Below are 25,782 nucleotides of genomic sequence, written 5' to 3' on the forward strand. Positions count from 1 at the left end.
TAGACCCCTCGGTTAAAGGTCAGGAAACCAATAATCATACACACAAAATTTCACTTTACGCGGATGACATCACCCTTTTTGTAACTTCCCCTGTAGAATCCTTATCAGCAGTCTTCAAAATCATTGAAACATTTAGCCCCATCAGCTTCTACAAGCTAAACATAGATAAGACGGAAGCATTGCCAATTAACATTTCGCCTCAGACACTTAAAATTTTACAAAATCACTACAAATTTAATTGGAGATCGGATTCAGTTAAAGTTTTAGGAGTTCACTTAACTCCAGACCCTGCCTCCACTATACACAAAAACTTCTCTGAACGACTCCTAGAATTCCACAAACTACTAGGTTCCTGGGAATACAAAGAAATCTCCTGGTCCGGGAGGATAGCTGCCATCAAAATGTCATTCCTCCCCAAGATCACTTACCTCTTCCGCTGTATACCATATAATATCCCAAGGCCCATATTGAATAAACTCCAAGGGTTAAGCACCAACTATATTTGGAAGGGCAAACGCCCCAGGACAGCGAGACACACACTAGAACGACCTCTTGCACAGGGAGGACTAGCCTTACCTAACCTCTTTACCTACTTTAACGCCTCCAGACTCTCACACATTCTAGATTGGAATAACGCTAAAGCAGCAGTATTTGGCTGGTATCTAGTGGAGTCCTCCACACTTCCTCCTGGCCTTGCCCTTTCAGATCTCTTGTGGATTCCTTCACATCACAGACATAAATTAGGACCCCTACACCCCACTCTTCAGGACGCCCTGAAACTTTGGGATTCAATCCGTCATGATCCCAACATATCACCCCACCCCACTCCAGCCCTCACCTTATCAGCAGCGATCTCTACTCTACCAGAAACACACCCAGACAGATGGCAGGACCTACATCTCAAATCAGTCACTGACTTTTACGACACTGGAACTTTGCTTTCTCACTCACAGCTTTGCGCCAAATTTAACATACCCCCGAAACTTCAGTTTGAGGCTTACCGAATCATTTCCTTACTCCGCTCATGGGGATAACCGATAAAAGCCCTTAGACCACCTACTAGATGGGAACAGATGTGGTCTAACACACACAACATAAAACACCCTTTATCTTTACACTACACCCTCCTGGCAAATACCAAACCCACCCTTAAAATCCCACAACACACAGCCTGGGAGAAAGAAATAGGATTCCATGTAGAAATTGATATATGGCAGCATAGGTTACAGATCACCAGAAAACTACTTCACTGCTCTACCCTTTGGGAGCTGTATTATAAAATTTCCATCAGATGGCATCTAGTACCAATGCATTTACACAGAACATACAACTCATAATCTCCTTTATGCTGGCGGTCATGCGGACAACCAGGCACTCACCTGCACATTTGGTGGACATGCCCAAAAATACAGCCTTTATGGAAAAAAAATATACAACATGCTTAATTGTCTAGCTATTTATCCTCCCTACCTACCGGAAGTTACCCTTCTCCACATGCCAGTTCCCACCATAGACAGCCCCACCGAGGCCCTTATGATCTACCTCTTTATGGCTACTAAACTGTCCATAGCCAGGTCATGGAGGAACAAAAGTCCACCATCCCTTACACAAATAATATCTATCAGACTGATGGAACAGTACTCCTTTCGAATATTGGACAAGACAGACTTACACATCAGAATTTGGCACCAATGGCTCACCCTCTTCCCGGACTAGCCCAGCCGGTCGCAAGTGTCCCTCTTAAATCAGCTCACCCCCTCTTTCCCACCTAAATCAATCCTCTCCTCTCCCACCTGTGATGTATTCTTGGTAGTATACTTTACCATTCAGGTAAACATAAGCATACATACTCATCCCTATTCCGAGTGAAGCCTACTTTCAGCTTCCTCAGAAGAAGCCTCTCACTGTGTCTCTCTGGTGTTCACCCCCTTACTAATTTTAATATACGGATTCTTAGTGACACTATTCTTTCTACGATATTGGACGAACCTTCCTTAATCTAACATGAGTTGTAGGTATCAATAAATGTATTATTTTACACATCATCTTATTTGTCATTCTATAAGGTTTAATAGTTTTACCCCACTGTCTACTTTTTATAGTTTGAGGAAGTAATAAAGTACTTATAACCAGGTTACCCTTCCTTGTTACAACGACTGGATATGCTAAAGCTGCCTTATATGCATGTAGATCGCTCTACGGCAGTTCACCTAACTTCAAGTAATGTTTACCTCTAATATCTTGTAGCCAGTACGTTGTATAATTATCTTGTTCTAACGAACTGTACCTGTTTTGGTTTTGATGCATTTATATGTGATTGTCTCAATAAAAAATTTTCAATAAAAAAAAAAAATAGGGTAAGGGGAGAACGGGATACCCGGTCTTTCCCATTCCTTTTTAATAACTTCCAAAATTCTCTTAGGAACCGGAAACACATTGGTAGTATTTGTCCATCTTACTCAATTTTTCTGGCGGGACCACAATAGTCACAGTCGTCCAGAATCACCAACACCTCTCGTAGCAAAAGGCAGAGGTGTTCCAGCTTAAATCTAAAGGACATTATGTCCGAATCTGTCTGGGGAAATGTACTTCCCGAGTCTGACAGCTCCCCCTCAGACAGAAGCTCCCTACCCCCCCCCCCCCCCCAAATCAGAACCCTGAGAAGGTATATCGGAGATAGCCATTAAAGCATCAGAAGTTACAGGAACCACATGGGCCTCTGTCCTGCTGCGCTTGCCTTGTAGCACTGGCAACTTAGATAAAACCTCTGTAAGAGTGGATGACATGACTGCAGCCATATCCTGCAGAGTAAATGACGCAGACGCCGTTGAAGAACCTGACGTCGCTTGTGCGGGTGTTAAAGGCTGTAACGCTTGGGGAGAAAGATGCGGCATACCCTCAATCACATTAGTCTGAAATGATTAGACATATCTTTATTAAAGAAAATTTGCTCTTTACACTGTAGAGCCCTCTTAATACATGGGAGACAAAGTGTAAAAGGGGGTTCCACAATGGCATTCAAACACATAGGGCAAGTACTCTGTTCCAGGTCATCCATTTTGTACAACCTACACAACGAGTAATCTTGGTAAAAAAAACAGATAATAAAATTATCGTACTCTTTAAATAACTAAACTGAATCCACTTAAATCATGAGGCAAAGGGCAGATTACAGAAACTCTGCAACTACTTTTTAGAATAAAAAAACTTTTGAAAAAAACTTCCTCACTGCTGCGGCTCCTACCTGCCTCCAAGAACCCACCAAACTCCGCAAACACGGCACTCCTACAGTTGCTTGAAAGGTTTCACTACAAGCAGACTTAGGAGCCGTGATACTGCGACACGGATGGAATAGCCAATGCTACCCGATCCCTTGTAGAAACGATACAGCAACCTGACAGAAAAACCGAACTAGGACCACATCTGTACTAAAAGCACATGAAAACATAATTTATGTAAGAACTTACCTGATAAATTCATTTCTTTCATATTGGCAAGAGTCCATGAGCTAGTGACATGGGATATACAATCCTACCAGGAGGGGCAAAGTTTCCCAAACCTCAAAATGCCTATAAATACACCCCTCACCACACCCACAATTCAGTTTAACGAATAGCCAAGCAGTGGGGTGATAAAGAAAGGAGTAGAAAGCATCAAAGGAAATTTGGAAATTATTGTGCTTTATACAAAAAATCATAACCACCATAAAAAGAGTGGGCCTCATGGACTCTTGCCAATATGAAAGAAATGAATTTCAGGTAAGTTCTTACATAAATTATGTTTTCTTTCATGTAATTGGCAAGAGTCCATGAGCTAGTGACATATGGGATATCAATACCCAAGACCTTGATCTCCACTTTAGAGTCACTAGAGAGGGAGGGAATAAAATAAACAGCCATAATCTGCTGAAAAAAATTAATCCACAACCCAAAAATGTAAGTTTATTTCATTTGAAAGAAAAAAACTTAAATCAAAAGCAGAAGAATCAAACTGAAACAGCTGCCTGAAGAACTTTTCTACCAAAGACTGCTTCTGAAGAAGCAAATACATCAAAACAGTAGAATTTAGTAAATGTATGCAAAGAGGACCAAGTTGCCGCTTTGCAAATCGGATCAACTGAAGCTTCATTCTTAAAAGCCCACGAAGTGGAGACTGATCTAGTAGAATGAGCTGTAATTCTGAGGCGGGGCCTGACCCGACTCCAAATAAGCTTGATGAATCAAAAGTTTCAACCAAGAAGCCCAGAAAATAGCAGAAGCCTTCTGACCTTTCCTAGGACCAGAAAATAAAACAAATAGACTGGAAGTCTTCCTGAAATCTTTAGTAGCTTCCACATATTTCAAAGCTCTTACCACATCCAAAGAATGTAATGATCTTTCCAAAGAATTCTTAGGATTAGGACACAAGGAAGGGACAACAATTTCTCTACTAATGTTGTTAGAATTCACAACCTTAGGTAAAAATTAAAGTCCGCAAAACTGCCTTATCCTGATGAAAAAAGAAAAGAAAAAAAAAATCAGAAGAGGAGACTCACAAGAAAGAGCAGATAATTCAGAAACTCTTCTAGCAGAAGAGATGGCCAAAAGGAACAACACTTTCCAAGAAAGTGGTTTAATGTCCAAAAAATGCATAAGTTCAAATGGAAGAACCTGTAAAGCCTTCAGAACCAAATTAAGACTCCAAGGAGGAGAAATTGATTAAATAACAGGCTTAATAAGAACTAAAGCCTGTACAAAACAGTGTATATCAGGAAGTATAGCAATCTTTCTGTGAAATAAAACAAAAAGCAGAGATTTGTCCTTTCAAGGAACTTGCAGACAAACCCTTATCCAAACCGTCCTGAAGAAACTGTAAAAAAAAATTCTAGGAATTCTAAAAGAATGCCAGGAGAATTTATGTGAAGAACACCATGAAATGTAAGTCTTGCAAACTATAAAAAAAAAAAAATATCTTTCTAGAAACAGATTTAGGAGCTTGTAACATAGTATTAATCACTGAGTCAGAGAAACTTTTGACTTAGTACTAAGCGTTCAATTTCCATACCTTCAAATTTAATGATTTGATATCCTAATGGAAATACGGACCTTGAGATAGGTCTAGCTGAACGGAAGTGGCCAAAGCGGCAACTGGACATCCAAACATGATCCGCATACCAAAACCTGTGTGGCCATGCTGGAGCCACCAGCAACACAAATGATTGCTCCATGATGATTTTGGAGATCACTCTTGGAAGGAGAACTAGAGGCGGGAAAATGTAAGCAGGATGATAACACCAAGGAAGTGTCAGCGCATCCCCTGCTTCCAACTGAACATCCCTGGACCGGTATCTGGGAAGTTTCTTGTTTAGATGAGAGGCCATGAGATCTCTCTGGAAGACGCCACAACTGAACAATCTAAGAAAACACATCTGGATGGAGAGACCACTCCTCTGGATGTAAAGTCTGGCAGCTGAAATAATCCGCCTCCCAATTGTCTACACCTGGGATAAGCACCGCAGAGATTAGACAAGAGCTGGATTCCGCCCAAACAAGTATCCAAGATACTTTTTTTTCATAGCTTGGGGACTGTGAGTCCCACCCTGATGATTGACATATGCCACTGTTGTGATATTGTCTGTCTGAAAACAAATGAACGGTTCTCTCTTTAGCAGAGGCCAAAACTGAAGAGCTCTGAGAATTGCAAGAAGTTCTAAAATATTAATCAGTAATCTCGCCTCTTGAGATTTCAATTTCCAAACCCCTTGTGCTGTCAGATCCCCAAACAGCGCCCCAACCTGAAAAACTTGCATCTGTTGTGATCAGTCCAGGTTGGCCGAACAAAAGAAGCCCCTTGAACTAAACTATGGTGATCTATCCACCATGTCAGAGTGTCGTACATTGATTCAGCATACAAAGCTGTAGAGGTCTCATGTGAAAACGAGCAAAGGGGATCGCGTCCGATGCTGCAGTCATGAGACCTATAACTTCCATGCACATAGCCACTGAAGGGAATGACTGAGACTGAAGGTGCCGGCATGCTGCGACCAATTTTAAACGTCTCTTGTCTGTTAATCAGTGTCCATGACTCTGTCTCTATCTGGAAGCCTAAAAAGGTGACCCTTGTCTAGCGATTCATAAAATTTTAGATCCAGAACTTGTCTGAATACATTTTCCTTCTTTGGTACAATGAATAGATTTGAATAAAACCCCAAACCTTGTTCCTGAGGAACTGGCATGATTACCCCTGAAGACTCCAGGTCTGAAACACTTCAGGAAAGCCTGAGCTTTTACTGGGATACGTGAGAAAATCTTCTCCCAGGTCTTACTCTGAATCCTATACGATACCCTTGAGAGACAATGCTCTGAATCCATTGATTTTGGACAGATTTTATCCAAATATCTTTGAAAATCCTTAATCTGCCCCCTACCAGATGAGATGGAAATGAGGGCCGCACCTTCATGCGGACTTAGGTTTTCTAAATGGCTTGGACTTATTCCAATTTGAAGCAGACTCCTTGGGGGGGGGGGGGGGGGAGATTGAGTTTTTGTTCCTTATTCTGACAAAAGGAACCCGTAGGTTTTTAATCCTGAGGCAGAAAAAACCTTCCCCCAGTGACAGTTGAAATAGAATCCAACTGAGAACCAAATAAATTACCTTGGAAAGATAGTAATCTAGATTTAGATGTCATATCAGCATTACAAGAATTAAGCCACAAAGCTCTTCTAGCTAAAATGGCTAAAGACATGGATCTAACCTAACATCAATTTTGATATCAAAAATTGCATTACAAAAATGATTAGCATATTGCAATAGGCGAATGCTAGTTAAGTCAGAATCCAATTCCTGTTGCGCTAAATTCTCCAACCAGAAGGTTGATGCAGCTGCAACATCAGAAAAAGAAATTGCAGGTCTGAGAAGATGACCTGAATATAAATAGGCCTTCCTTAGATAAGATTCAAGCTTCCTATCTAAAGGATCCTTAAAAGGAAGTACTATCTTCCATAGGAATAGTGGTACGTTTAGCAAGAGTAGAAATAGCCCCACCAACTTTGGGGATTCTTCCCCAAAACTATAGATTTTGCTGGTAAAGGATACAATTTTTTTTAAACCTTTTAGAAGGAATAGAAGTACCTGGCTTATTCCATTCCCTAGAAATCATATCAGAAATAGCCTCAGGAATAGCCTCAGGAATAGGAAAAACCCCTGGAGAAACCACAGGAGGTTTAAAAACAGCATTTAAACATTTTAGACTGAACGTCAATAGGACTGGTTACCTCAATATCCAAAGCAATTAACACTTCTTTTAATAAATATACTCTATTTTAAATAAGTAGATTTGTCAGTGTCAATGTCTGAGGAAGGATCTTCTGTATCAGAGAGATCCTCATCAGAAGAGGATAAATTATGTTGGTCATTTTAAAACTTCTCATTTAGTTGATGAAATTTCAAAGACCTTTACGTTTATTAGAAGGTGGAAATGCAGACAAAGCCTTCAAAATAGAATCAAATAAATTCTTTAAAATTAGAAGTTGAAGGAACTACAACTGGCAATGTGCTATTACTGATGGATACACTAACTGCATGTAAAAGTTTATCATGACAACTATTACAAATGACATTCGGTGAAATAAATTCTACAATTTTACAACAAAAACGCACTTAGCTTTGGTAGAACCGATGTCAGGCAGCAATGTTCCAGCAGAAACTTCTGAGGTGGGATCAGATTAGGACATCTTGCACAATGTAAGAGAAAAAAAAAAACATATAAAGCAAAATTATCTATTTCCTTATATGAGTTTCAGGAATGGGAAAAAAAAGCAAATAGCATAGGCCTCTGATAGAGGAAAAAAAAAAAAAAAATCAAGAGGCAAACATCAATGGGGTATTGAAATAATGAAAAAGTTGACGCACAACGTAACGTAAACTTTCTGGCGCCAAAAATAACCGGAAATGACTCGCGTCACTGACGCAACCGTGTGAAAGGTCTCGGAGTCAAGTATGACGCCGGAAATTACCAAGTTGTGTCAGACGTATTTTTCTGCGCCAAAAATAACGCAATAAAGTTAAGCATTTGACGCACCCGCAGGCCTAATGCCACCTGCAATTTGCAAGAAGTAAATTGAATTAAAGAAGACTAAACCCCAGGTAAGAAAAAAAAAAATTCTATAAGAGGTTTATATTACCCAAATATGAAACTGACAGTCTGCAGAAGGAAATACATGAACCAGACTCATGGCAAATATAAGTACAATACATATATTTAGAACTTTATATAAAAGCATAAAGTGCCAAACCATAACCGAGGTCTCAAGTAATAAAAAACATACTTACCAAAAGACACCCATCCACATATAGCAGATAGCCAAACCAGTACTAAAACAGTTATCAGTAGAGGTAATGGTAAATTGAGAGTATATCGTCGATCTGAAAAGGGAGGTAGGAGATGAATCTCTACGACCGGTAACAGAACCCATGAAATAGACCCATTAGGAAACTCGTATTCAATAAGTGAAACTCCCTTCACATCCCTCTGACATTTGCTGTACTCAGAGGAATCGGGCCTCAACAATGCTGAGAAGCGCAGATCAGCGTAGAAATCTTAGCACAAACTTACTTCACCACCTCCATAGGAGGCAAAGTTTGTAAAACTGAATTGTGGGTGTGGTGAGGGGTGTATTTATAGGAATTTTGAGGTTTGGGAAACTTTGCCCCTCCTGGTAGGATTGTATATCCCATATGTCACTAGCTCATGGACTCTTGCCAATTACATGAAAGAAAAGTGTTCTACATGCTGCTCTAGCCCAGATAAACCCCAGTACAGCACATCTGAAGACCTGCAAATGCTTGGAAATAGTGCTACAAGCAGAGGCTCTAAAAAACAGGAAGTCCCACCCTTCGTGGGCATGCTGCAAGTCTCTGCTTCCCTCTCAGGGAAAAAACTAAAGTGAAACCACCAGAGCCCTCCATTTTAGTGAAAATAAACTTAAAATAACTCCAGCCCCAGTGCCTGCACCTAATCACTGACCAAGTAAGACTTCTTTTCTGAAAGTCTGAAACTGTCCCCACAAGGTTTACCATTAATCCCTTATGTACCATAGTGCTAATGAAACAGACTCCTTAGATCCCAGAAAAAGGCAGCACTTACCTCAAACACTGCCTGGTAGTAGGGCAGTTCACAAGCTTGAGAGGTCCTCTCCCTCACATTGGCCTGAGAGATAAGCAATGCCGAGTCAGAAATAATCTCAGGCTGAAGGATATGGGCCAGCTGAAAATGGGAGGCACAGTGAGAATTATGTCCCACTAGTTCCCATAGCTCTAAAGCCACCAGAGCTCTACTGCAGAGAACGATATTGACTAGGCTACACCCCAGAACAAAATAGCACTCTGGCACTACTCCTAAAACAAACCTCAAGTTACCTGCATCCTATCACTAACATAGGCAAAGAGAATGACTGGGGTGTTAGGGAAGGGAGGAGCCATTTAACAGCTCTGCTGTGGCACTCTTTGCCTCTTCCTGCTGACCAAGAAGTGAATATCCCCTTAGTAATGAAGATGATCCGTGGACTCGTGTCTTTAAGAAAATGTAAAAATAGCCTTGGTACCAAACTGACAGAAATTAATGTGGTCATTAAGGGGTTAAGGCTTTGGCGTCTTTGCCTCCTCCTGGTGGCCAGGTTCTTAATTCCCACAAGTAATTAATGAAGCAGTGGACTCTCCTCCCATTAAGATGGAAATAAGCCTTTTGATAGATTTTTTTTATATATATATATATATATATATATATATATATATATAATGCAGTGTTAGATTACCCCTTAGCCCCCCAACCTCCCTGATACCTCCTCCCAAACAGCTCTCTAACCCTCCCCCTGTGTGCTACCATCTTGGGTACTGACAGCTGTCTGCCAGTGCCCAGTTTGTTTAAAAAAATATATAATTTTTTTGCAAAAAGACCCCCGCATTTTTCTGTAGTGTAGCAGCCCCCCCTTCTTAATACCTTACCCCCCCTCCCAGATCCCCTTCCCAGCATTTATTACCACTTCAGTCAATAAATTTAATGCGCTTAAAATCGCTGGTCTGCACACACTCCCAGGACAGGATCCAGAAAGGCCTCCAGCGATGGGCTGCTCAACTGCCATCCACCCAACAATCGGCACCATCGCTGGCCGATGCCAAGAGGGTCACAGAGTGGCTCTCTGCATCGGTGGCCAACAAAAGGTTTTGTAGGATGCCTAGATCGACTGCAATACCCTGAAAGCAGCTGGAAGCGATCGCTTCACATCCCAGAGGATGTGTCCAGCACATCCTTGGTCACAAACTTTTTTTGTAGGAGATGCCCGACAGATCCTTGGTTGTTAGGGGGTTAAAGGGAAATGAAAGGCCAATTTTTTCCTTACACGATTTATAAAGCACTAGTTTTAACCCCTGTCCTCATGCCTCCCCCAATAGGTCAGATTTTCACAATTACCTTTGATGAGAGCAGGTAAAATAATTAGGTTTACTAATCAGCTGATATCCTCAAAATGTGGCCTATTGAGAAGGCTGAGGACAGGTTTGAAAAACAGTGACAGAGCAAGCAATTTTAAACTTTCTAATTTAATGCCATTAATTTTTTTTATTCATCCTCTTTGAATATTAGAAGCTGGCCCATTCCTGAAGCTCTTTATGGCAGCAGTTTTACAAGAATGTTATCCATTTGCAAAAGCACTAAAAGGCAGTGCGCTACTTCCTGCCATGTAGTGCTCCAGATGCCTACCTAGGTATCTCTTCAACACAGCCAAGTTTGATAATTAAATTGTAAGCTCAAGAGGTTATGCTCAGCTTGAATCACAAAAGTTAAGCGTTTCACATCCCTTTAAAGAAATGCATAAATGAACTAAATTTATAGTAACCGTTTCTGCAGGGATAGATCCGAAAAGGTAAATAGTTTTGCAGCTTATACATCAGGTGCCACACCATGTAGTCAACATGAACACCCTAAGCCAGTGATTTTTAACCTTTTTGCCGTGGCACACATTTACATTAAAAAAATCCTGTGGCACACCACCATCCCAAAATTAAAAATAAATCACACATTGTAGCCTAATACAGCACATATACACACACAAACTGTATGTATTGTGCGGTTATGCCATGCCTCCTACAAACTACCCCTGCACTGGGAGTAAAAAACAAGCAAAGTTTAAAAAATATGTCACACTGTTGTCAGTCTGCCGTGGCACACCTGAGGATCTCTCACGGCACACACTGGTTGAAAAACACTGCCCTTAGCAATGTGTCCAAAAAAAAAAAAAAAAAAAAAAAAAACCATTAACACATCTGTCACTGTTTAATCTTAAATTTTCTCAAAGTTAACAGGCAATTGTGAATAAAATAAACTTAGGGAACGGGGAAATAAAAATTTATTTTCAGCTAGAAAAGTTTAGCTACAGTATATAAAACAAAAATCACAACACAGACATCAGAAATAATGGTGGGTTTGGTCCATCAATCAGACCTTCCTTGCAGAGATACGAAACAACCTGCAAGGGAAAAGAAAATATATGTAAGTTAAACGCTTAAAGGGACACTCAAGTCAAAATTAAACTTTCATGATTCAGAAAAAGCATGCAAGTTTAAACATTTTTTTCAATTAATGTCCATTAAAATGTGAAGCTCCTATGCAATTTTAAACTTTCAAATTTACTTTTATCAAATTTGCTTTGTTCTCTTGGTATTCTTAGCTGAGAGATAAACCTAGGTAGGCTATTGTGCTTATTTCTCAGCTGTTGGACGCCTATTAGTACATTTTGATTTTTTCTACAACTAGATTGTGCTAGTTAATGTGTGCCATAGATAACTGCTCACTAATTGAGTTATGAGTCAGCACTGGCTAAAATGAAAGTGTCAAAAGGGCTGTAAAGGATTATCTTTAGACAATAAAAATTCTGGAGTAGAATGTCCCTTTAAACTTATATTTGCTTTGTGAGTAATAAATAATAAAAAAATGTAATAACTGAAATGCACACGGGTGGATATTAATGTAATATATTTCAACAAACATGTTTCTAGCAAAATGTTATCACTGGTTTAAGGTGGCATACACATAATTGAATGCATAATTCAATTTTGTCCTCCAAGTTCTCAAAACTAAAAACTGTATTTAACTGGTTAACAGAGATGCAGTTTAGACATCCACTACCAGAAAAAAAAAATGTAAATTGAAGTACCTTTTTAAAAAGAGGTTACTCTTGTGTTTCCATGTTTTCTTCTTCCTCAGCACATTCAACTATTTCTTGTTGATCCTCATCTTCCCCTTCCTTTTTCTCTGGTGGTCTCTCATAGGCCTTCTCTGAAGGGGTCACTATAACTCCATCCCATGTGGACATTTCAGTGGCAAGAGCTGCATGAATTAAAGAGTAAGGGAGTAAAACTAGAAGATACGCAAGTGTTGTACACGAGATTCACTTTTGTATTAAATATACGTACCACTAGCATCTCCCTCAAAACCAAGAATCTTCCTATATCCGCCATGTGACAGAATTCGGACCAGTGTCTGGGCTGTATAACAAACCATATCCTGAAAGGGAAATAGAAACAATTGTGATGGTCAATCTATGAATTTGTGGGCATAAGCTATAAAGTAAGATCTAAAGACACCTAATATTTAAAAAAAAAAAAAAAAAGCTGAAATTTAAGACTGTTAAAAGTTTTAGCTTAAAGGGACAGTGGTACTGTAAAGTGTTCTCCTTTGTAATGTATCTGCAATGACCATTTTACCTGAAGTATTGAATTGCTTAAAAATTAGCCAATTTAATCAGTCATTTTAAATAGCAGTTTGAAAAGTATTGTATTAAAAGATGCATAAACAAAAAGCTGAAGAAATTACACTACCTTAAAGGGGCAGTAAACTTAAAAACTACAGTTATATAATTCTGCACTGTGCAGAACTGTATAACATTAGCTTAAAGGCAAGCTTTATACATTAAATTATTGCAAAGAAATAAGTAAAAGCTTTTACCAGAACGCCACTTTGTTCTACTGAGCGGGTCTGGTTTTTCCACAGCACAACCCGCAACACTGCCTAGTCACTGGGTGCCCGGTCGCGCCATTAAAATGAATGTAGCTCGCTCCTGCTACTAGACCAGAGCAGAAGCGAGCTACATTCATTTTAATGGCGTGACCGGGCACCCTGTGACTAGACAGTGTTGCCGAATGCGCTGTGGAAAAACTAGACCCGCTTAGTAGAACAAAGTGGCGTTCTTGTAAAAAGAAGCTTTTACTTACAATTTCATGTATAAAGCTGCCGGTAAGCTAATGTTATATAATTCTGCACTATGTTCAGAATTAATTTTTTATTAAGTTTACTGACCCTTTAACACTGTTAGGATGTTCCATGCCATCCTAACTGCTGGGCTTTAGCGCCGTTATGACAACATGCGATGTCCTAGCCATTCTGCTGTACTGAAGCAGCTACGGCTTCCTAACTGGGATCGCGGACTGGAGGACGTGCCTAGCATCATAGGCCCTCCCCCCAGACCTGATCTTATTGAAATTACCTGTACGATCACGTGATTTAAAATGTACTAATTTGTTTACATCAGAACTTTGTTCCGATGTTCAGCTGCAATATAAATCACATTAAGTTATTATAGGCTGCTAATTAGTTACCTGTTGCTCAAGTGTCATGACTGTGTGAACTCTGAAATTCCCACTTTCACATGGATCTGTAATGCCAACAGAACCTGGGAGGAAGAGACCGGCAGCAAGTATTTGAAGACAGCGCCTGTGTAAAATAAATAATATTTAGGGGCTGAGGATTCTTGAGGGGGGGGTGCCATGCACGCAGGGGCAATTCCTTACTTGTATGCCACATTCAGTGCAAGTGGTTGTCTAGAAGGGTTATTCATAACTGCATAATGTGCCTAAAAAAAAAAAAAAAAAAAAAAAAATTTAATAAAAATTAAGTATTACTGAAACCCAAAAGGTTTTTGATTCAGATAGAACATACAACTTTTAAATTTATTCTAATTTAGATTAGTCGATTTTTCTTCTTTTGGTATCTAGTTAAAAAGCAGAGAAAACCCAGGAGCCTGTCCATGTCTGGAGCAATATATGGCAGCAGTTTCTCCAAGAAGGTTATACATTTGCAAGAGAGCTAGATGGCAACACTATTTCCTGGCATGTAGTGACCCAGACACATACCTAGGCATCTTTTTAACAAGAGACCATGGGAACAGAACAAATTGAAAACTTATTGTATGCTCTTTCTAAATGAGAAAAAAAAATTGTTTGCGTTTTAGTACATTAAGAAAGTTACTTACCAAGAGGTCCAAGATCCACGGAGTTAAAGGCTCAAACCCAGCAAACCTGCCCCTTAAATCCTTCAGCAATCGCACCAAAACCTTCACTCTGGCAGTGGGGAGAATAATCAGGACCATATTTAAAAATGCCAAACACTATAAATGTTGTCTTAGTAAGTAGTTAAGACTACAAAAAAAAAAAAAAAAAAAAAAAAAAAACTGCTGCAAGTAATGTATTGACACTTACGTTGAGTGTGAGGCGTTTTCTTCAAACCAACGAGCATGTCTGATAGCTGCCAAGGCACTCTGCAGAACTTTAAAGTCCACTATAAAAAAAAAAAAAATTAAAGACATGATACCAATTCTTTCATAATAGGACAGAAAATGTAAACTTATTAGTGCTTTATTTTTTGGAATAAAAAAAAAAAAAAAAAAAAAACTTCTGCAGTGTATCAGCTAATGAGCATTAATCTCATATGTAAAAAAGGTTTAAACCAACATTCTCTCATGTAAACGCACACACGACAGATTACCATTTCCCTTTAAAATATCAGTAGAAAATAAGTATAGCAATACACTTACAGTGCAGTTCTTGGTCCAGTTTGCGTAGGTTTGGAGGAACAGTAGTGATAAGAATTTTCACTGTGGCATCTGCAGAACTGATCTCAAAACCAGTATCATTTGTTAGCATTGTAAGAACTAGAGGAGACGGGAAAAAAATAAAATAAATGGTTTAATGGTTGTAAATTGAAACCCAGTTTATAATGTAAGTCAATGGGAAGTGAGGGAGATATGTTCCAGGCCCCTCTCAAAATAAAGCTTTGAAATGAAGACTTTAAATGCTAAACAGCATTATAAACCGAATAAAATAATCACACAACTCAATATATAATTAAAATAAGTTAAATGAACAAAACATTTGCTAAACAGCATTATAAACCTAATAAAATAATCACACAACAGACTTCACTTGCATTTTTCTGCAAACAGTTGTCTATGCATTCCAATCTGGACTGGTTTATAGACCGGAAGATCTTGTTCCTTTGAAATCTGCTCGATAGCTCAGGTTAAACTGATTAATTTCAGCTTTCTTGGCTTTGCTGCAATACAAGCCGACAGCTCCACCTACTGGCTATTTTAATAAATGCACTGCTTCTCAATGCTTTTCAATAGCAGTCACGTGACTGGGAAAAAAAGGTTGCTAATCTCTATCTATCTATCTATCTATCTATATATACACAAACGACAATTTATGCACAAAAAAGTTAAACTGTCATTCCATGTGGCAAAAACAAGAGGTTTTAACAGATTAAAATAAAGTGTAGACTCACCTTCAGCAGTGTCTTGCGTTCTAAGAGTTTCCACAACTTTAATTCCTAAAGCTGAAACAGCTTCCACTGGAGGATGAAAATGTTAAAGTTAATTATATCTTATTGTAGTAAATTTTATTAAAGTAAGATTATGCTGTTGGCAACTTACAAGTGGGCAGAATCTTCAAGATGACTACAAGGTCTGCTACGTTGTGGCCTGTGGTCATAGTCCCCTTCTTGTAAGATCCAACTTGACGAACTTCTTCAATTTGCTGTAAAGATGCAATAGTTACGATAATTTTATCACAGCAAGTTAAATGATCAGTGAGTAATAGTATATGCATATTCTTTATAGTAGTGTCTATTACATGCAGTTATATGAAAATTACTGTATACTGTCCCTTCAAGAGCACATGTGAGATAATCAGCTGATGGATGAGAGCAGGTTACAGATCAGCTGGTTTCACTTGTGCTCTTAAGATATTATGAAAATCTGACCTGTTAGGGGTACTTGAGAGCCATGGTTGAGAAACACTGGTATAAAAGCCTTACTAATCCAGCTATAAATACCTCTCTACAGGTCTTAATTGCTTTAATACTACATAGTTTACCAAATTTAAAATAAATAATTCCCTAGTAATGTTTGTGTAACAGTCAGAAAAAGTGTAATTGAGACTAATTAACCTTAGGAATTTTCTTTCCTAAAAAGCATAATTTGGCACTCAGAAGTAATGAACTTTAGATTCCACTCAGAACACACCTTAAATAAACCTACAACCATTGCAGTATGGACAGGTTTGGAGAGATGTGGGTACTTACCACCTCAAAGTTTCCAGGAGCCACAATTAGGTTATCAATGACATTGTTTATTTTTGTTACAAGGGACAGAATAGAAGCCTAAAGGAGAAAAAAAATAAAAAAAAAAATAGTAAGAAACTACTTCTGAACAAATAACTGGAAACAAAAAAAAAAAAAAAAAAAAAAACCACAAGTGTAAACATTCTACCTGTTCGGCGGGTGTGGGAGCCAGATCTTGGTTTCTTTTAAGGAGCGCTTCATTAAATGGTGCCTCATCTGGGGCAGGTTTTACTCGTGGGAAGGCCATTTCACACTAAAAAGTTGAAGCAAATTAGTATTTACTATAATTGGGAGAGAGAAAAAAAAATAAAAAATATATACATATATAATTGACTTACCACATGGAAATCAAAAGGGATGTGTGGAACGAAAGGTCTGAAACTGCAATACAATGAAGACATTAAAACAACTGAATAATGAATTCCCCATATATTAAGTTTTAACAACTTTGTACAAAAAAAAGTTGAATGTTTACAAAAAGATAAGTTATAAAATAGCACTATTAAAAAAAAGGGACATCAAACTGCTGAACAACTTCAACAGAACACTTACTACTCAACATGCTATAGTCCTCATGGGCCTGTAGATCCCCTCAGCCATTCTCTTATTTAAACCCTCACTCAAACTGGGTGCTGTCATCTTGAGGCTGACAGTCATAATGACCATTAACAGATTATTATTATTTATTATTATCAGGTATTTGTAGAGCGCCAACAGATTCCGCAGCGCTGATCAATGAAGTTGTCAGCTTAGGGCAGTGTTTCCCCAACTCCAGTCCTCAGGACCCTAAACAGGCAACATTTATTATATATTGACTAGTGCACAGGTGAACTGATCAGCTTATGAGTGAACTGATTATGTCACCTGTGCACTAGTCAATATATAATAAATGTGGCCTGTTCAGGGTCCTGAGAACTGGGTTTGGGAAACACTGGCTTAGGGTTACTGAATGCAATATATGGAGGAAGTTTCATATTTTGCATCATTTATACAGTTTAAAAGTTACATGACAAAAAGCCACATGAATAGAGAGCAATGCAACCAGTGCACAAATTTAAACCTAAAATGTTTTAGAGTATCCATTTATATAGCCTATAATTTTTTTTTAAATTAATGTATAGGTTTGCTTATTTTAAAATAATATTGCTCTGATTAACAGACTCCTAACCAAGCCCCAAAGTTTTATGAGAATACTGATGTATACCTACTCCACCTTGCTCCTGTTTGTGTAAAGGGTCTTCATATGCAGAGGAAGGGGGTGTGTGCTGTTTTTGCTATACAGCAACTTACAGTGGGTGTCCCAGCTAAACTTTTCAACAGAGCTAATCTGGGAGCTTAATGTTTAATACTGGATTTTTATATCAGAGTCTGTGCATATTATTCTTTAGAGTAGTGTCTATTACATGCAGTTAATTATTGCAGTTATTATTTCAATTATCTGACAGCAGGATTGCACTTTCACAAAGGGTGCAAGAGTTCCTAAGCTCCAAGCTGGCAGCAGCCAATATGAAAAACTGGAGCTTAAAACCAGTAAGGGTTTAAAATAAGAACAGCTTTGAAAAGATATGCTGACATGGGAGGAAAATAAATCTGAAAAACAGCATTGTGTGTAATGATATTCTAGTTGCGACCAACAGTTTAATTTCCCTTGAATATATTTAAATAGAGGTTATATATGCCCCTTTTATCACTAGATTAGTTAACGCATAAAACAAACTAGCGTTCTCATTACTAATTAAAAAGGGACAGTATAGTATAAATTTGTTCTTCCCCTCAATGTGTTTCCAATTACTTTTTTTTTTTTTTTACCAGCTGCAGAGTATAAAATGTATGAGATTTGCTTTTTAAGGTTTGTGTGTATAAAAAAAGCTGATTTTGTGTTTTGCTTCTAGGAATAATCAGATCTCATTTTCCTGAACAGTGGAAAATGAAAATGTTAATTACCTTCTCTTCTATACCCCACTGGTAGTGTAATTTATTCTACTGTATGCGTTTAGACAGCTTGGCCTTAAGGCCAAAATGTTTCAGGATAGGTGGGGATACCACAGGCTAAATAAACTATTTCAAATGCCAATATAAGGGTAATGGAAATACTTGTAAACAATTGAATACACTCCAGCAGGTAAAGTGAATCATTGGGAACAAATTAGAGGGGAGAAATGTTTGAGAAACATTACCCGATAAACTCTTGCAGTGTAGATGCGCCCCCCCCCCCCCAAAAAAAAAAAAAATCAAAATCACTCACCCTGAACCAGGTCCTACCCTGGAGCCAAAGCGGCCACGTCCACGTCCTCGTTCACCCCTGGGAGGAAAAAAATTCAAAATTTAAAAAAAAAAAAAAAAAAAAAAAAAAAAAAGTGTATGGCAAACAATCTGATTTGTATTATATAACTGAACATTAGATATATTTAATCATTTTGCTTGTTTCATTTAGACTAGTGTACATTGTTTTCTTGTTCCTACAGAAAGATGTGAGTACACCAGACTTCAGAAGCTTAAAGGGAAACTGTACCCAAATTTTTCTTTTGTAATTCAGAAAGAGCATGCAATTTTAAGCAACTTTCTAATTTACTCCTATTATCACTTTTTCTTCGTTCTCTTGCTATCATTATTTGAAAAAGAAGGCATCTAAGCTTTTTTTTGGTTTCAGCACTCTGGACAGCAGTTTTTTATTGGTGGATGAATTTATCCACCAATCAGCAAGGACAACCCAGGTTGTTCACCAAAAATGTGCCGGCATCTAAACTTACATTCTTGCATTTCAAATAAAGATACCAAGAGAATGAAGAAAATTTGATAATTGGAGTAAATTAGAAAGTTGCTTAAAATGTCATGCTCTATCTGAATCACGAAAGAATTTTTTTGGGTACAGTGTCCCTTTAAGTCTAAAACAATGTACAGTCAGTGCTTAGACTTAAAAGGGACATTATACACTAGATTTTTCTTTAGATTATCCATTTATATAGCCCCTACAGTTTTTTTTAATTAATATATAGTTTTGCTTATTTTTAAATAACATTGCTCTGATTTTTAGACTCCTAACCAACCCCTAATGTTTTAGGAGAATACCAATGTATACATACATCAGCTTGCTCTTGTTTGTGTAAAGAGTCTTTACATATGCAAAGGGGGTGTCTGATATTTCTCACTTGCAGTAGCTGTTTCAGCTACCTTTTTTAACAAAGCTAAACTGGGAGCTTCTAAGTAAGTTTTTAAACGGTTTTATACTGGATTTTTAGATCAGTGTCTGTGCATATTCCTTATAGTAGTGTCTATTACATGCAGTTATATGACAATTGGTGTATACTGTCCATTTAATGTCTATGTTTAGAAGCTCATTTATACTGTACTTTAAAAGGGAAAGTGTACTGTAAAATTGATTTACCCCTTGAGATAGAAAGGTCAACATCGAAATGTTGATCATTTTTAAAATAGAAAAGTTTCTGCAATATACTTCCAATCTGTGTAAACAATTGGTTATACAAGCTACTGCTGACTCGTGTTTGCAAATTGTTGACTGGCCCTCTGAGCTTTTATACCAGCTGCTGTTTAAAGTATATTGTAAATTGCTATTTGGGTATATTTCTGTATATAAAATAGCTGTCTACTAATTGAATAATGAAAATCACAACCTAACAAAATAGGCTGAGTTTGCAGGAAGAGCAGAAATTAGCTTCTCTATCTACACAAATCCTCCTGAACAGAGACCAATACTTAGTGATTGCAAACTTAAATTATAGCCTAGTATAGCTAGGTAAGATGCTTATTTTAAAAAATATTTACCATTGCCTCATGGTAAACATCAATCCTCAATCAGCATCTGCAGCTTTCTTTCGCAGATAGACGAATCCCGCTTCCTCCAATCATTGTGTGCCCCCTTTGGTGTCCAGCTTGTGGGGCAACGCAACAATTGGAGGAAGCCAGATTCGTCATCGATCTGCTACAGAAAGCAGCAGGTGTGGGCAGCAGATTGGCATTATGCTTACTATAACGCAAATGTATTTTTTAAAATAAGCATCTTTGTAAACTGTAAGCGTATTAGATACCGAGCTTTAATTAATTAACGTTTACAATCACTTTAAATAGAATATATATTAAAAAAAAAAAATGTAGTACCTTTGTCTTTTTTAAAACATTAACATAGCTTTTCTATAGCCAGTTCAATAATGAGATTGTCAGTATAGGTGGAATATACCAGGCAAAATAAGCTATTTCAAATGAATAAAAATTGAGATTTGGACAATTTAATACACGTTTTTTGTGTTTTAGATAGAAGTAAATTAGTCATTTACAATTTCATGCTCTATTAAATATTCTCTTTGCATCTTGTTGAAAAGCAGGGACATAAGTGTGCAAATGTGTGGAGCAATTTTGCAAAAAAATGATTTTTAAGAGCACTAGATGGCAGCACCATTTCCGGCAATGTAATGGTCCAGACACCTACCTAGCCACTTAGCCAGCCCTTCAATACCATGGGAACAAAGCAAATGTTACGCGTTTTAAAAACGTATGCTCTGTATCACAAGAGATACTTTTCGGTTTCATATCCATTTAACCGGCCAGGGCAGAGAAAATCGAACATTCAAGAAGCGTGTCAAGGGGGAACTCCCTGAACTACAAAGCAATCCAAATTTCACAAACTAAACGAAATTTGAATTTTGATATTATGTACAATATAGCGCTTAATTGTGCCTTTAAAACACTGGTGTATTACTAGCGGGTGCATCGTTGACCATTCTACTAAATCAAATGTTATATACACAGATTTTAATTCTCTTGCCATGATATTCCAGCATTGCTGTAGTATTATCTATAGCGTCACGTGGATTCAATATCACCAAAAGGAAAAGGAAAGTTTAAATAAAATGTACTCTAAAAGTATTCTAAGAAATACTTGCGTCTTTGGCGTGCGAAACAAGAGACTAGATTCAAAAAACAATTCACAGTCCAATAAATCTGTTAAAATAGTTAGAGACGCGCAATATATGAAGGCTATGTCGCTAATTTAGAACAACCTTGCACATTTAACGAAAACTTCAACATAGTATTGCTTTTAGAAGACCCTGCATCGTGTTTTTCGGACTCAGTCCCCTAGGCCTCAACTTGGTTTTCCATTCAGTCTAACGCTGCAACCCATAGAACCCTAAGAAATAACGCTTTCTATCCCTCACAGACCCATATAAATGCTATATGAGCGAAGCTACGCAAAACCGTACCTCATGTCTGCTTGCTGTTACTTCTCAGGCTCCGGGACAATGGACACTACTCAAGCCGCGAGGCAGCGATACTAGGACAAGAAGACGCTAAGGTATTGGTTATAACGTTTGGATTGATGGCCAATGAGCGTAAAGAAGGAAACAAACTCCACCCACATGATATGTACAAACCATTCACAACACGGCCGGCGAATGACGCCATTGTGATTGACACGACAGTGACCAATCTTCGTAAGCTAACGTTATCATATCTGCATTAAACGCATTTTATAAAATGGCGGCTTTTTTTTTTTTCGTTTTGTAAAGCTTTATTAGTTTATTTGTCATACATTTTATGTGAAATAAATCATACTCAAATCATTCATTCATATCCAAATTGAGTCGTTTTTAACATAACAAATTAGAGTAATATGGACGTATCATGTGTTTGTATAATTACATAGCCAATCGATCACATTGGCCTCCATTTCCTCTTACTTTGCAGCAAACCTTTTTATAAATGAATTTCATTCACCTGGTTTACAAATATGATAGTTAGTGCAATTGTTTGGCTATGAATTTGATCTACAGACACCGTATGACGCATAAATACATATTTTGTATGCAGAGCTCTTGCAATGCAGTGCTTAGTTGTGTGTACTCTATATACAATGTATTGTAAAAAAAAATGTCCCAATACTATACTACCAACCTTTATCAGGCCATGACATATAAATACACTCCATGAATCTAATAGTTAATAATAATACAATATATTATATATATATATATATATATATATATATTAATACCAATATTTTCATTGTTTGTTTTCCTTGTCTTTTTTTATTTCTTTTCCCCCCTTTGTTTTGTTTGTTTGCCGTTTTTGCTTTTGTATGTACTATTCTTTGTTCGAAACTCCTCCAATTCCTGGACAAGAATAACAAGCAAGGAGAATGTAATTATTTGGATTTTGACTATTGTGAAAATGTAATTCTGTATGTTTCTCTTATTTTTGTACCACATTTAACCTTTTAATGCCGTTATGCTGTTGTATTACCAGCGTCACAAGGATTTGATCACGGTCTGGAGGGCGTTCCTAGCGTCATAGGGACGCCCCCCAGGCCCGATCCCATAATTGAAATCTCGCGATCGTGCAATTTCAATTTATCTACATCAAAACGTTGTCCCGATGTAGACTTTATAACCATGTCATGAAAGGGTTAATTGTCTTTGAATTGTACCACAAATTGGAATATAAATAAATAAAAATATATATATTAATACCAGAAAATGCAGAACTATGCGATCCTGGCATTGTTTTGGATTTCTTAAAGTTAAGTTATACTCTCAAAAAGTAAATTATGTGAAAGAGCATCGTTTTTTTTACTTGCCTGAAGAATGTTACTAAATCTTTTTAAAGGGCCAATATAGTAAAAAAAAATTGCATGCTCTAATAGATGTATGCTTAGTAGCAGGCCCATTTCTGGAGCAATATATGGCAGCAGTTTTGCAAGATTGTTATCCATTTGCAAGAGCACTAGATAGCAGCACTACTTCCTGTCATTGTAGTGCACCAGATGCCTATCTAGGTATCTCTGCAACACAGAATATCATGGCAACAAACCAAATTTGACAATGGAAGTAAATTAGAAACTTTTTTAAAAAAATGGTATGCTCTGGGGTAATTTACCAAGCAGCGGATGCTGCAATCTTCCCCCGATGTTTCCGGCTCACCAGAAACAAGAGTTAAGAAGCAGCGGTCGTAAAACCGCTGCTACTTAACTCATCTGCCACCTCTGAGGTCAGATGGCGGACTGCAATCATCCCGATCAGTACGATCGGGATGATTGACACACCCTGCTAGCGGCCGATTGGCTATGAATTTGCAAAGGGCGGCATTGAATTTGCAGAGGATGTATGCTGTCGACATTTAGCGATGCAGGGCGGACATTATTTGCTGCAGCGAATCATGTCCGCCCAACATTTGATAAATCGGCCCCTAAGTCTGAATCACAAAAGAAAATGTTTGGGTTTCATATCCATTTAAGACTATCGACCCTAGCCTACTATGTGTTTCACTTGCAAAAGTGTTAAACACACAGTAGAAATACCACAGAGGACTGATCCAATCAGCTAGTGTAATAGAGCTGCTGATTAGATTAACAATGTTTTCTGCTTGGGACCAGCAGTGTTCTGCAAGTCCCAAGCGGTATTTCTACTGTGTGTTTAACCCCTTTGTGGGGATAAAACACACAGTAGTTGATGGTCTTAAAATTACATTTTCGAACATTTTAGAGCATGTATTTTTTATTTTTTTTTACTATGTGGCCCTTTAAATGTAAAGTAATATTGCAGTATACAGTGTGTGCTTCCTATGAAGTCCACTGACTAATAATAAAAACTACTTTAGCTTTATTGGTGGAGAGGGAACACACATGTACAAGCCTAACAAGAAAATGTTGGTTTATTGAGATCAATAACATCCATTTTCAATAAATAAGTAATACATTTTGGAATGCCTACATTCAAAAAAATGTATCTTTGTCCCTATATTGCACTTTTTTTTTACACCCTTATAATACCACTGTAAGAAAAATACATATATATTAAATACAATTCAAATATATATGATAATCAAACAAAAGCTCAAATCAATATCATACAATATGTTTCTTTCAAGGCCTCACAATCCAATTTGTGTGTGCAGGATCCATATCAAAAGGTATTGTATATGTTATACTGTGTACTGGGTGGAGCCCAGTAAGCAAGAATAGAGGGATACTGATTGAATGCAAACAGTGTCTAGGTGTTATAATGATCATATCATTTGTGCATCATGAGAGGCGTGCTTGGCAATGCTTCCACCCCTGGGCCTGTTGTGCTGTGTATTCCGGCATACAACAGAAGTAAAGACATTTTGCAGGGAAGGCTATTGAACCTGCTGTGCGTACATAATGACAATTGTTATACATCCTTTTCTCTTTACTTGTTTTTTGCTACCTTAGACAATGTAAATGTTTTGGGCAGGGACCTTACTCTGCATCCTTTGTCTTTCTCTTTTGGCAATGCTCTAAACACATGTAAAACCTAATTATATAAAAAAAATATAATGATAAGTCTCTGAGTCTTCCAGACATTTAAAAATGTCACCAACAATAAACAACTTGAGAGGATTAGAATGTTTTTTTTTAAATGCTGTACCTTTATAGATACTAAAAAAAAGATTAGACAAGAACAAATATTAATTTTATTTTATCACATTGCTGCATTTATTTAGAAGCAGTTTCTTAATAACTGATGCTGTTTATATTACATATATGTTGTTTTTTTATTCGTCATTTAATAAATTACATTGCTTTTTATAGTTAACTGAAATATGGTTGAAGAGAGGCAGAACATTGTCTACTTGCATTAAATTCAGCCAACTGGAAGTCTGGAACAGACATTAATTTGTGGGGATGAAAATCTCTGTATGGTGTTCTCAGAGCAGTATATATGGTAATAAGGATAATATCTTTTAGACAATAAAAATTCTGGTGTAGACTGTCCCTTTATTACCATTCCCTAGTTTTGCACAACCAACACAGTTATATAAATACACTTTTTACCTCTGCTATTTCAGTTCTTTTGACAGACATACATTTTAGCCAATCAGTGTTGGCTCACCTGAATTCCAGGTGTGTGGAAAACTAGTGGTGAAAAACTGTCAAAATTCCCTGAGAGAAGAGGTGGCCTTAAAGGGCTTAGAAATTAGCATATGAACCTCCTAGATTTAGCTTTCAACTAAGAATACCAAGAGAACAAAGCAAAATTGGTGATAAAAATAAATTGGAAAATTGTTTAAATTTACATTCTCTATCTGAATCATTAAAGTTTAATTTGGACTAGACTGTTCCTTTAAATCTTTCAGAATTGTAAAATGAAACTCAGAATTCTGTAGGAAGGAGACAAGCTCTATAAAACAAATCAAAAGTTATCTTAACAAAAGCAATGAAATAATGAATGGAGAGTATGAACTCTTAGAAATAAAGTGTTTCGTTATACCTGCAACATTTTAAATAGAACTACACTAGGTAATAGTACATTGATGTAAAACAAGTTTAAACCTTAGCACATATGCACTCTGGTTAAAAGAAAATTAATTTGCATTAAACT

At 37.5% G+C, this 25,782-nt stretch overlaps 1 protein-coding gene across 1 annotated transcript; it reads right to left on the minus strand.

The window, feature by feature from the left end:
* Positions 1-11,364: 11,364 nt before the first annotated feature.
* On the minus strand, positions 11,365-21,744 carry ILF2 (interleukin enhancer binding factor 2). The gene is made up of 15 exons (XM_053695482.1): positions 21,646-21,744; positions 18,675-18,731; positions 16,768-16,810; positions 16,578-16,682; positions 16,391-16,468; positions 15,741-15,843; positions 15,593-15,658; positions 14,844-14,960; positions 14,509-14,587; positions 14,283-14,370; positions 13,822-13,883; positions 13,630-13,744; positions 12,448-12,538; positions 12,189-12,361; positions 11,365-11,501 (listed from the first exon to the last, which is right to left on the minus strand). The coding sequence occupies exons 1-14, from the start codon at positions 21,648-21,650 to the stop codon at positions 12,204-12,206; spliced, it is 1,167 nt and encodes a 388-aa protein (XP_053551457.1). The 5' UTR covers positions 21,651-21,744; the 3' UTR covers positions 11,365-11,501; positions 12,189-12,203.
* Between the last annotated feature and the right edge of the window lie 4,038 nt (positions 21,745-25,782).

The sequence above is a fragment of the Bombina bombina genome, chromosome 1 (genome assembly GCF_027579735.1).
Source record: "Bombina bombina isolate aBomBom1 chromosome 1, aBomBom1.pri, whole genome shotgun sequence".
In the NCBI taxonomy this organism is placed as follows: domain Eukaryota; kingdom Metazoa; phylum Chordata; class Amphibia; order Anura; family Bombinatoridae; genus Bombina; species Bombina bombina.

Bases quoted from the DNA above. Each gene is read 5' to 3' on its own strand.
- ILF2 (XM_053695482.1), bottom strand. The intron at 14,588-14,843 runs GTAAGTGTATTG...TTTTTTTTATAG, and splicing joins ACTGGACCAAGAACTGCACT to TGGACTTTAAAGTTCTGCAG. The intron at 12,362-12,447 runs GTACGTATATTT...TAATTCATGCAG, and splicing joins TTTTGAGGGAGATGCTAGTG to CTCTTGCCACTGAAATGTCC.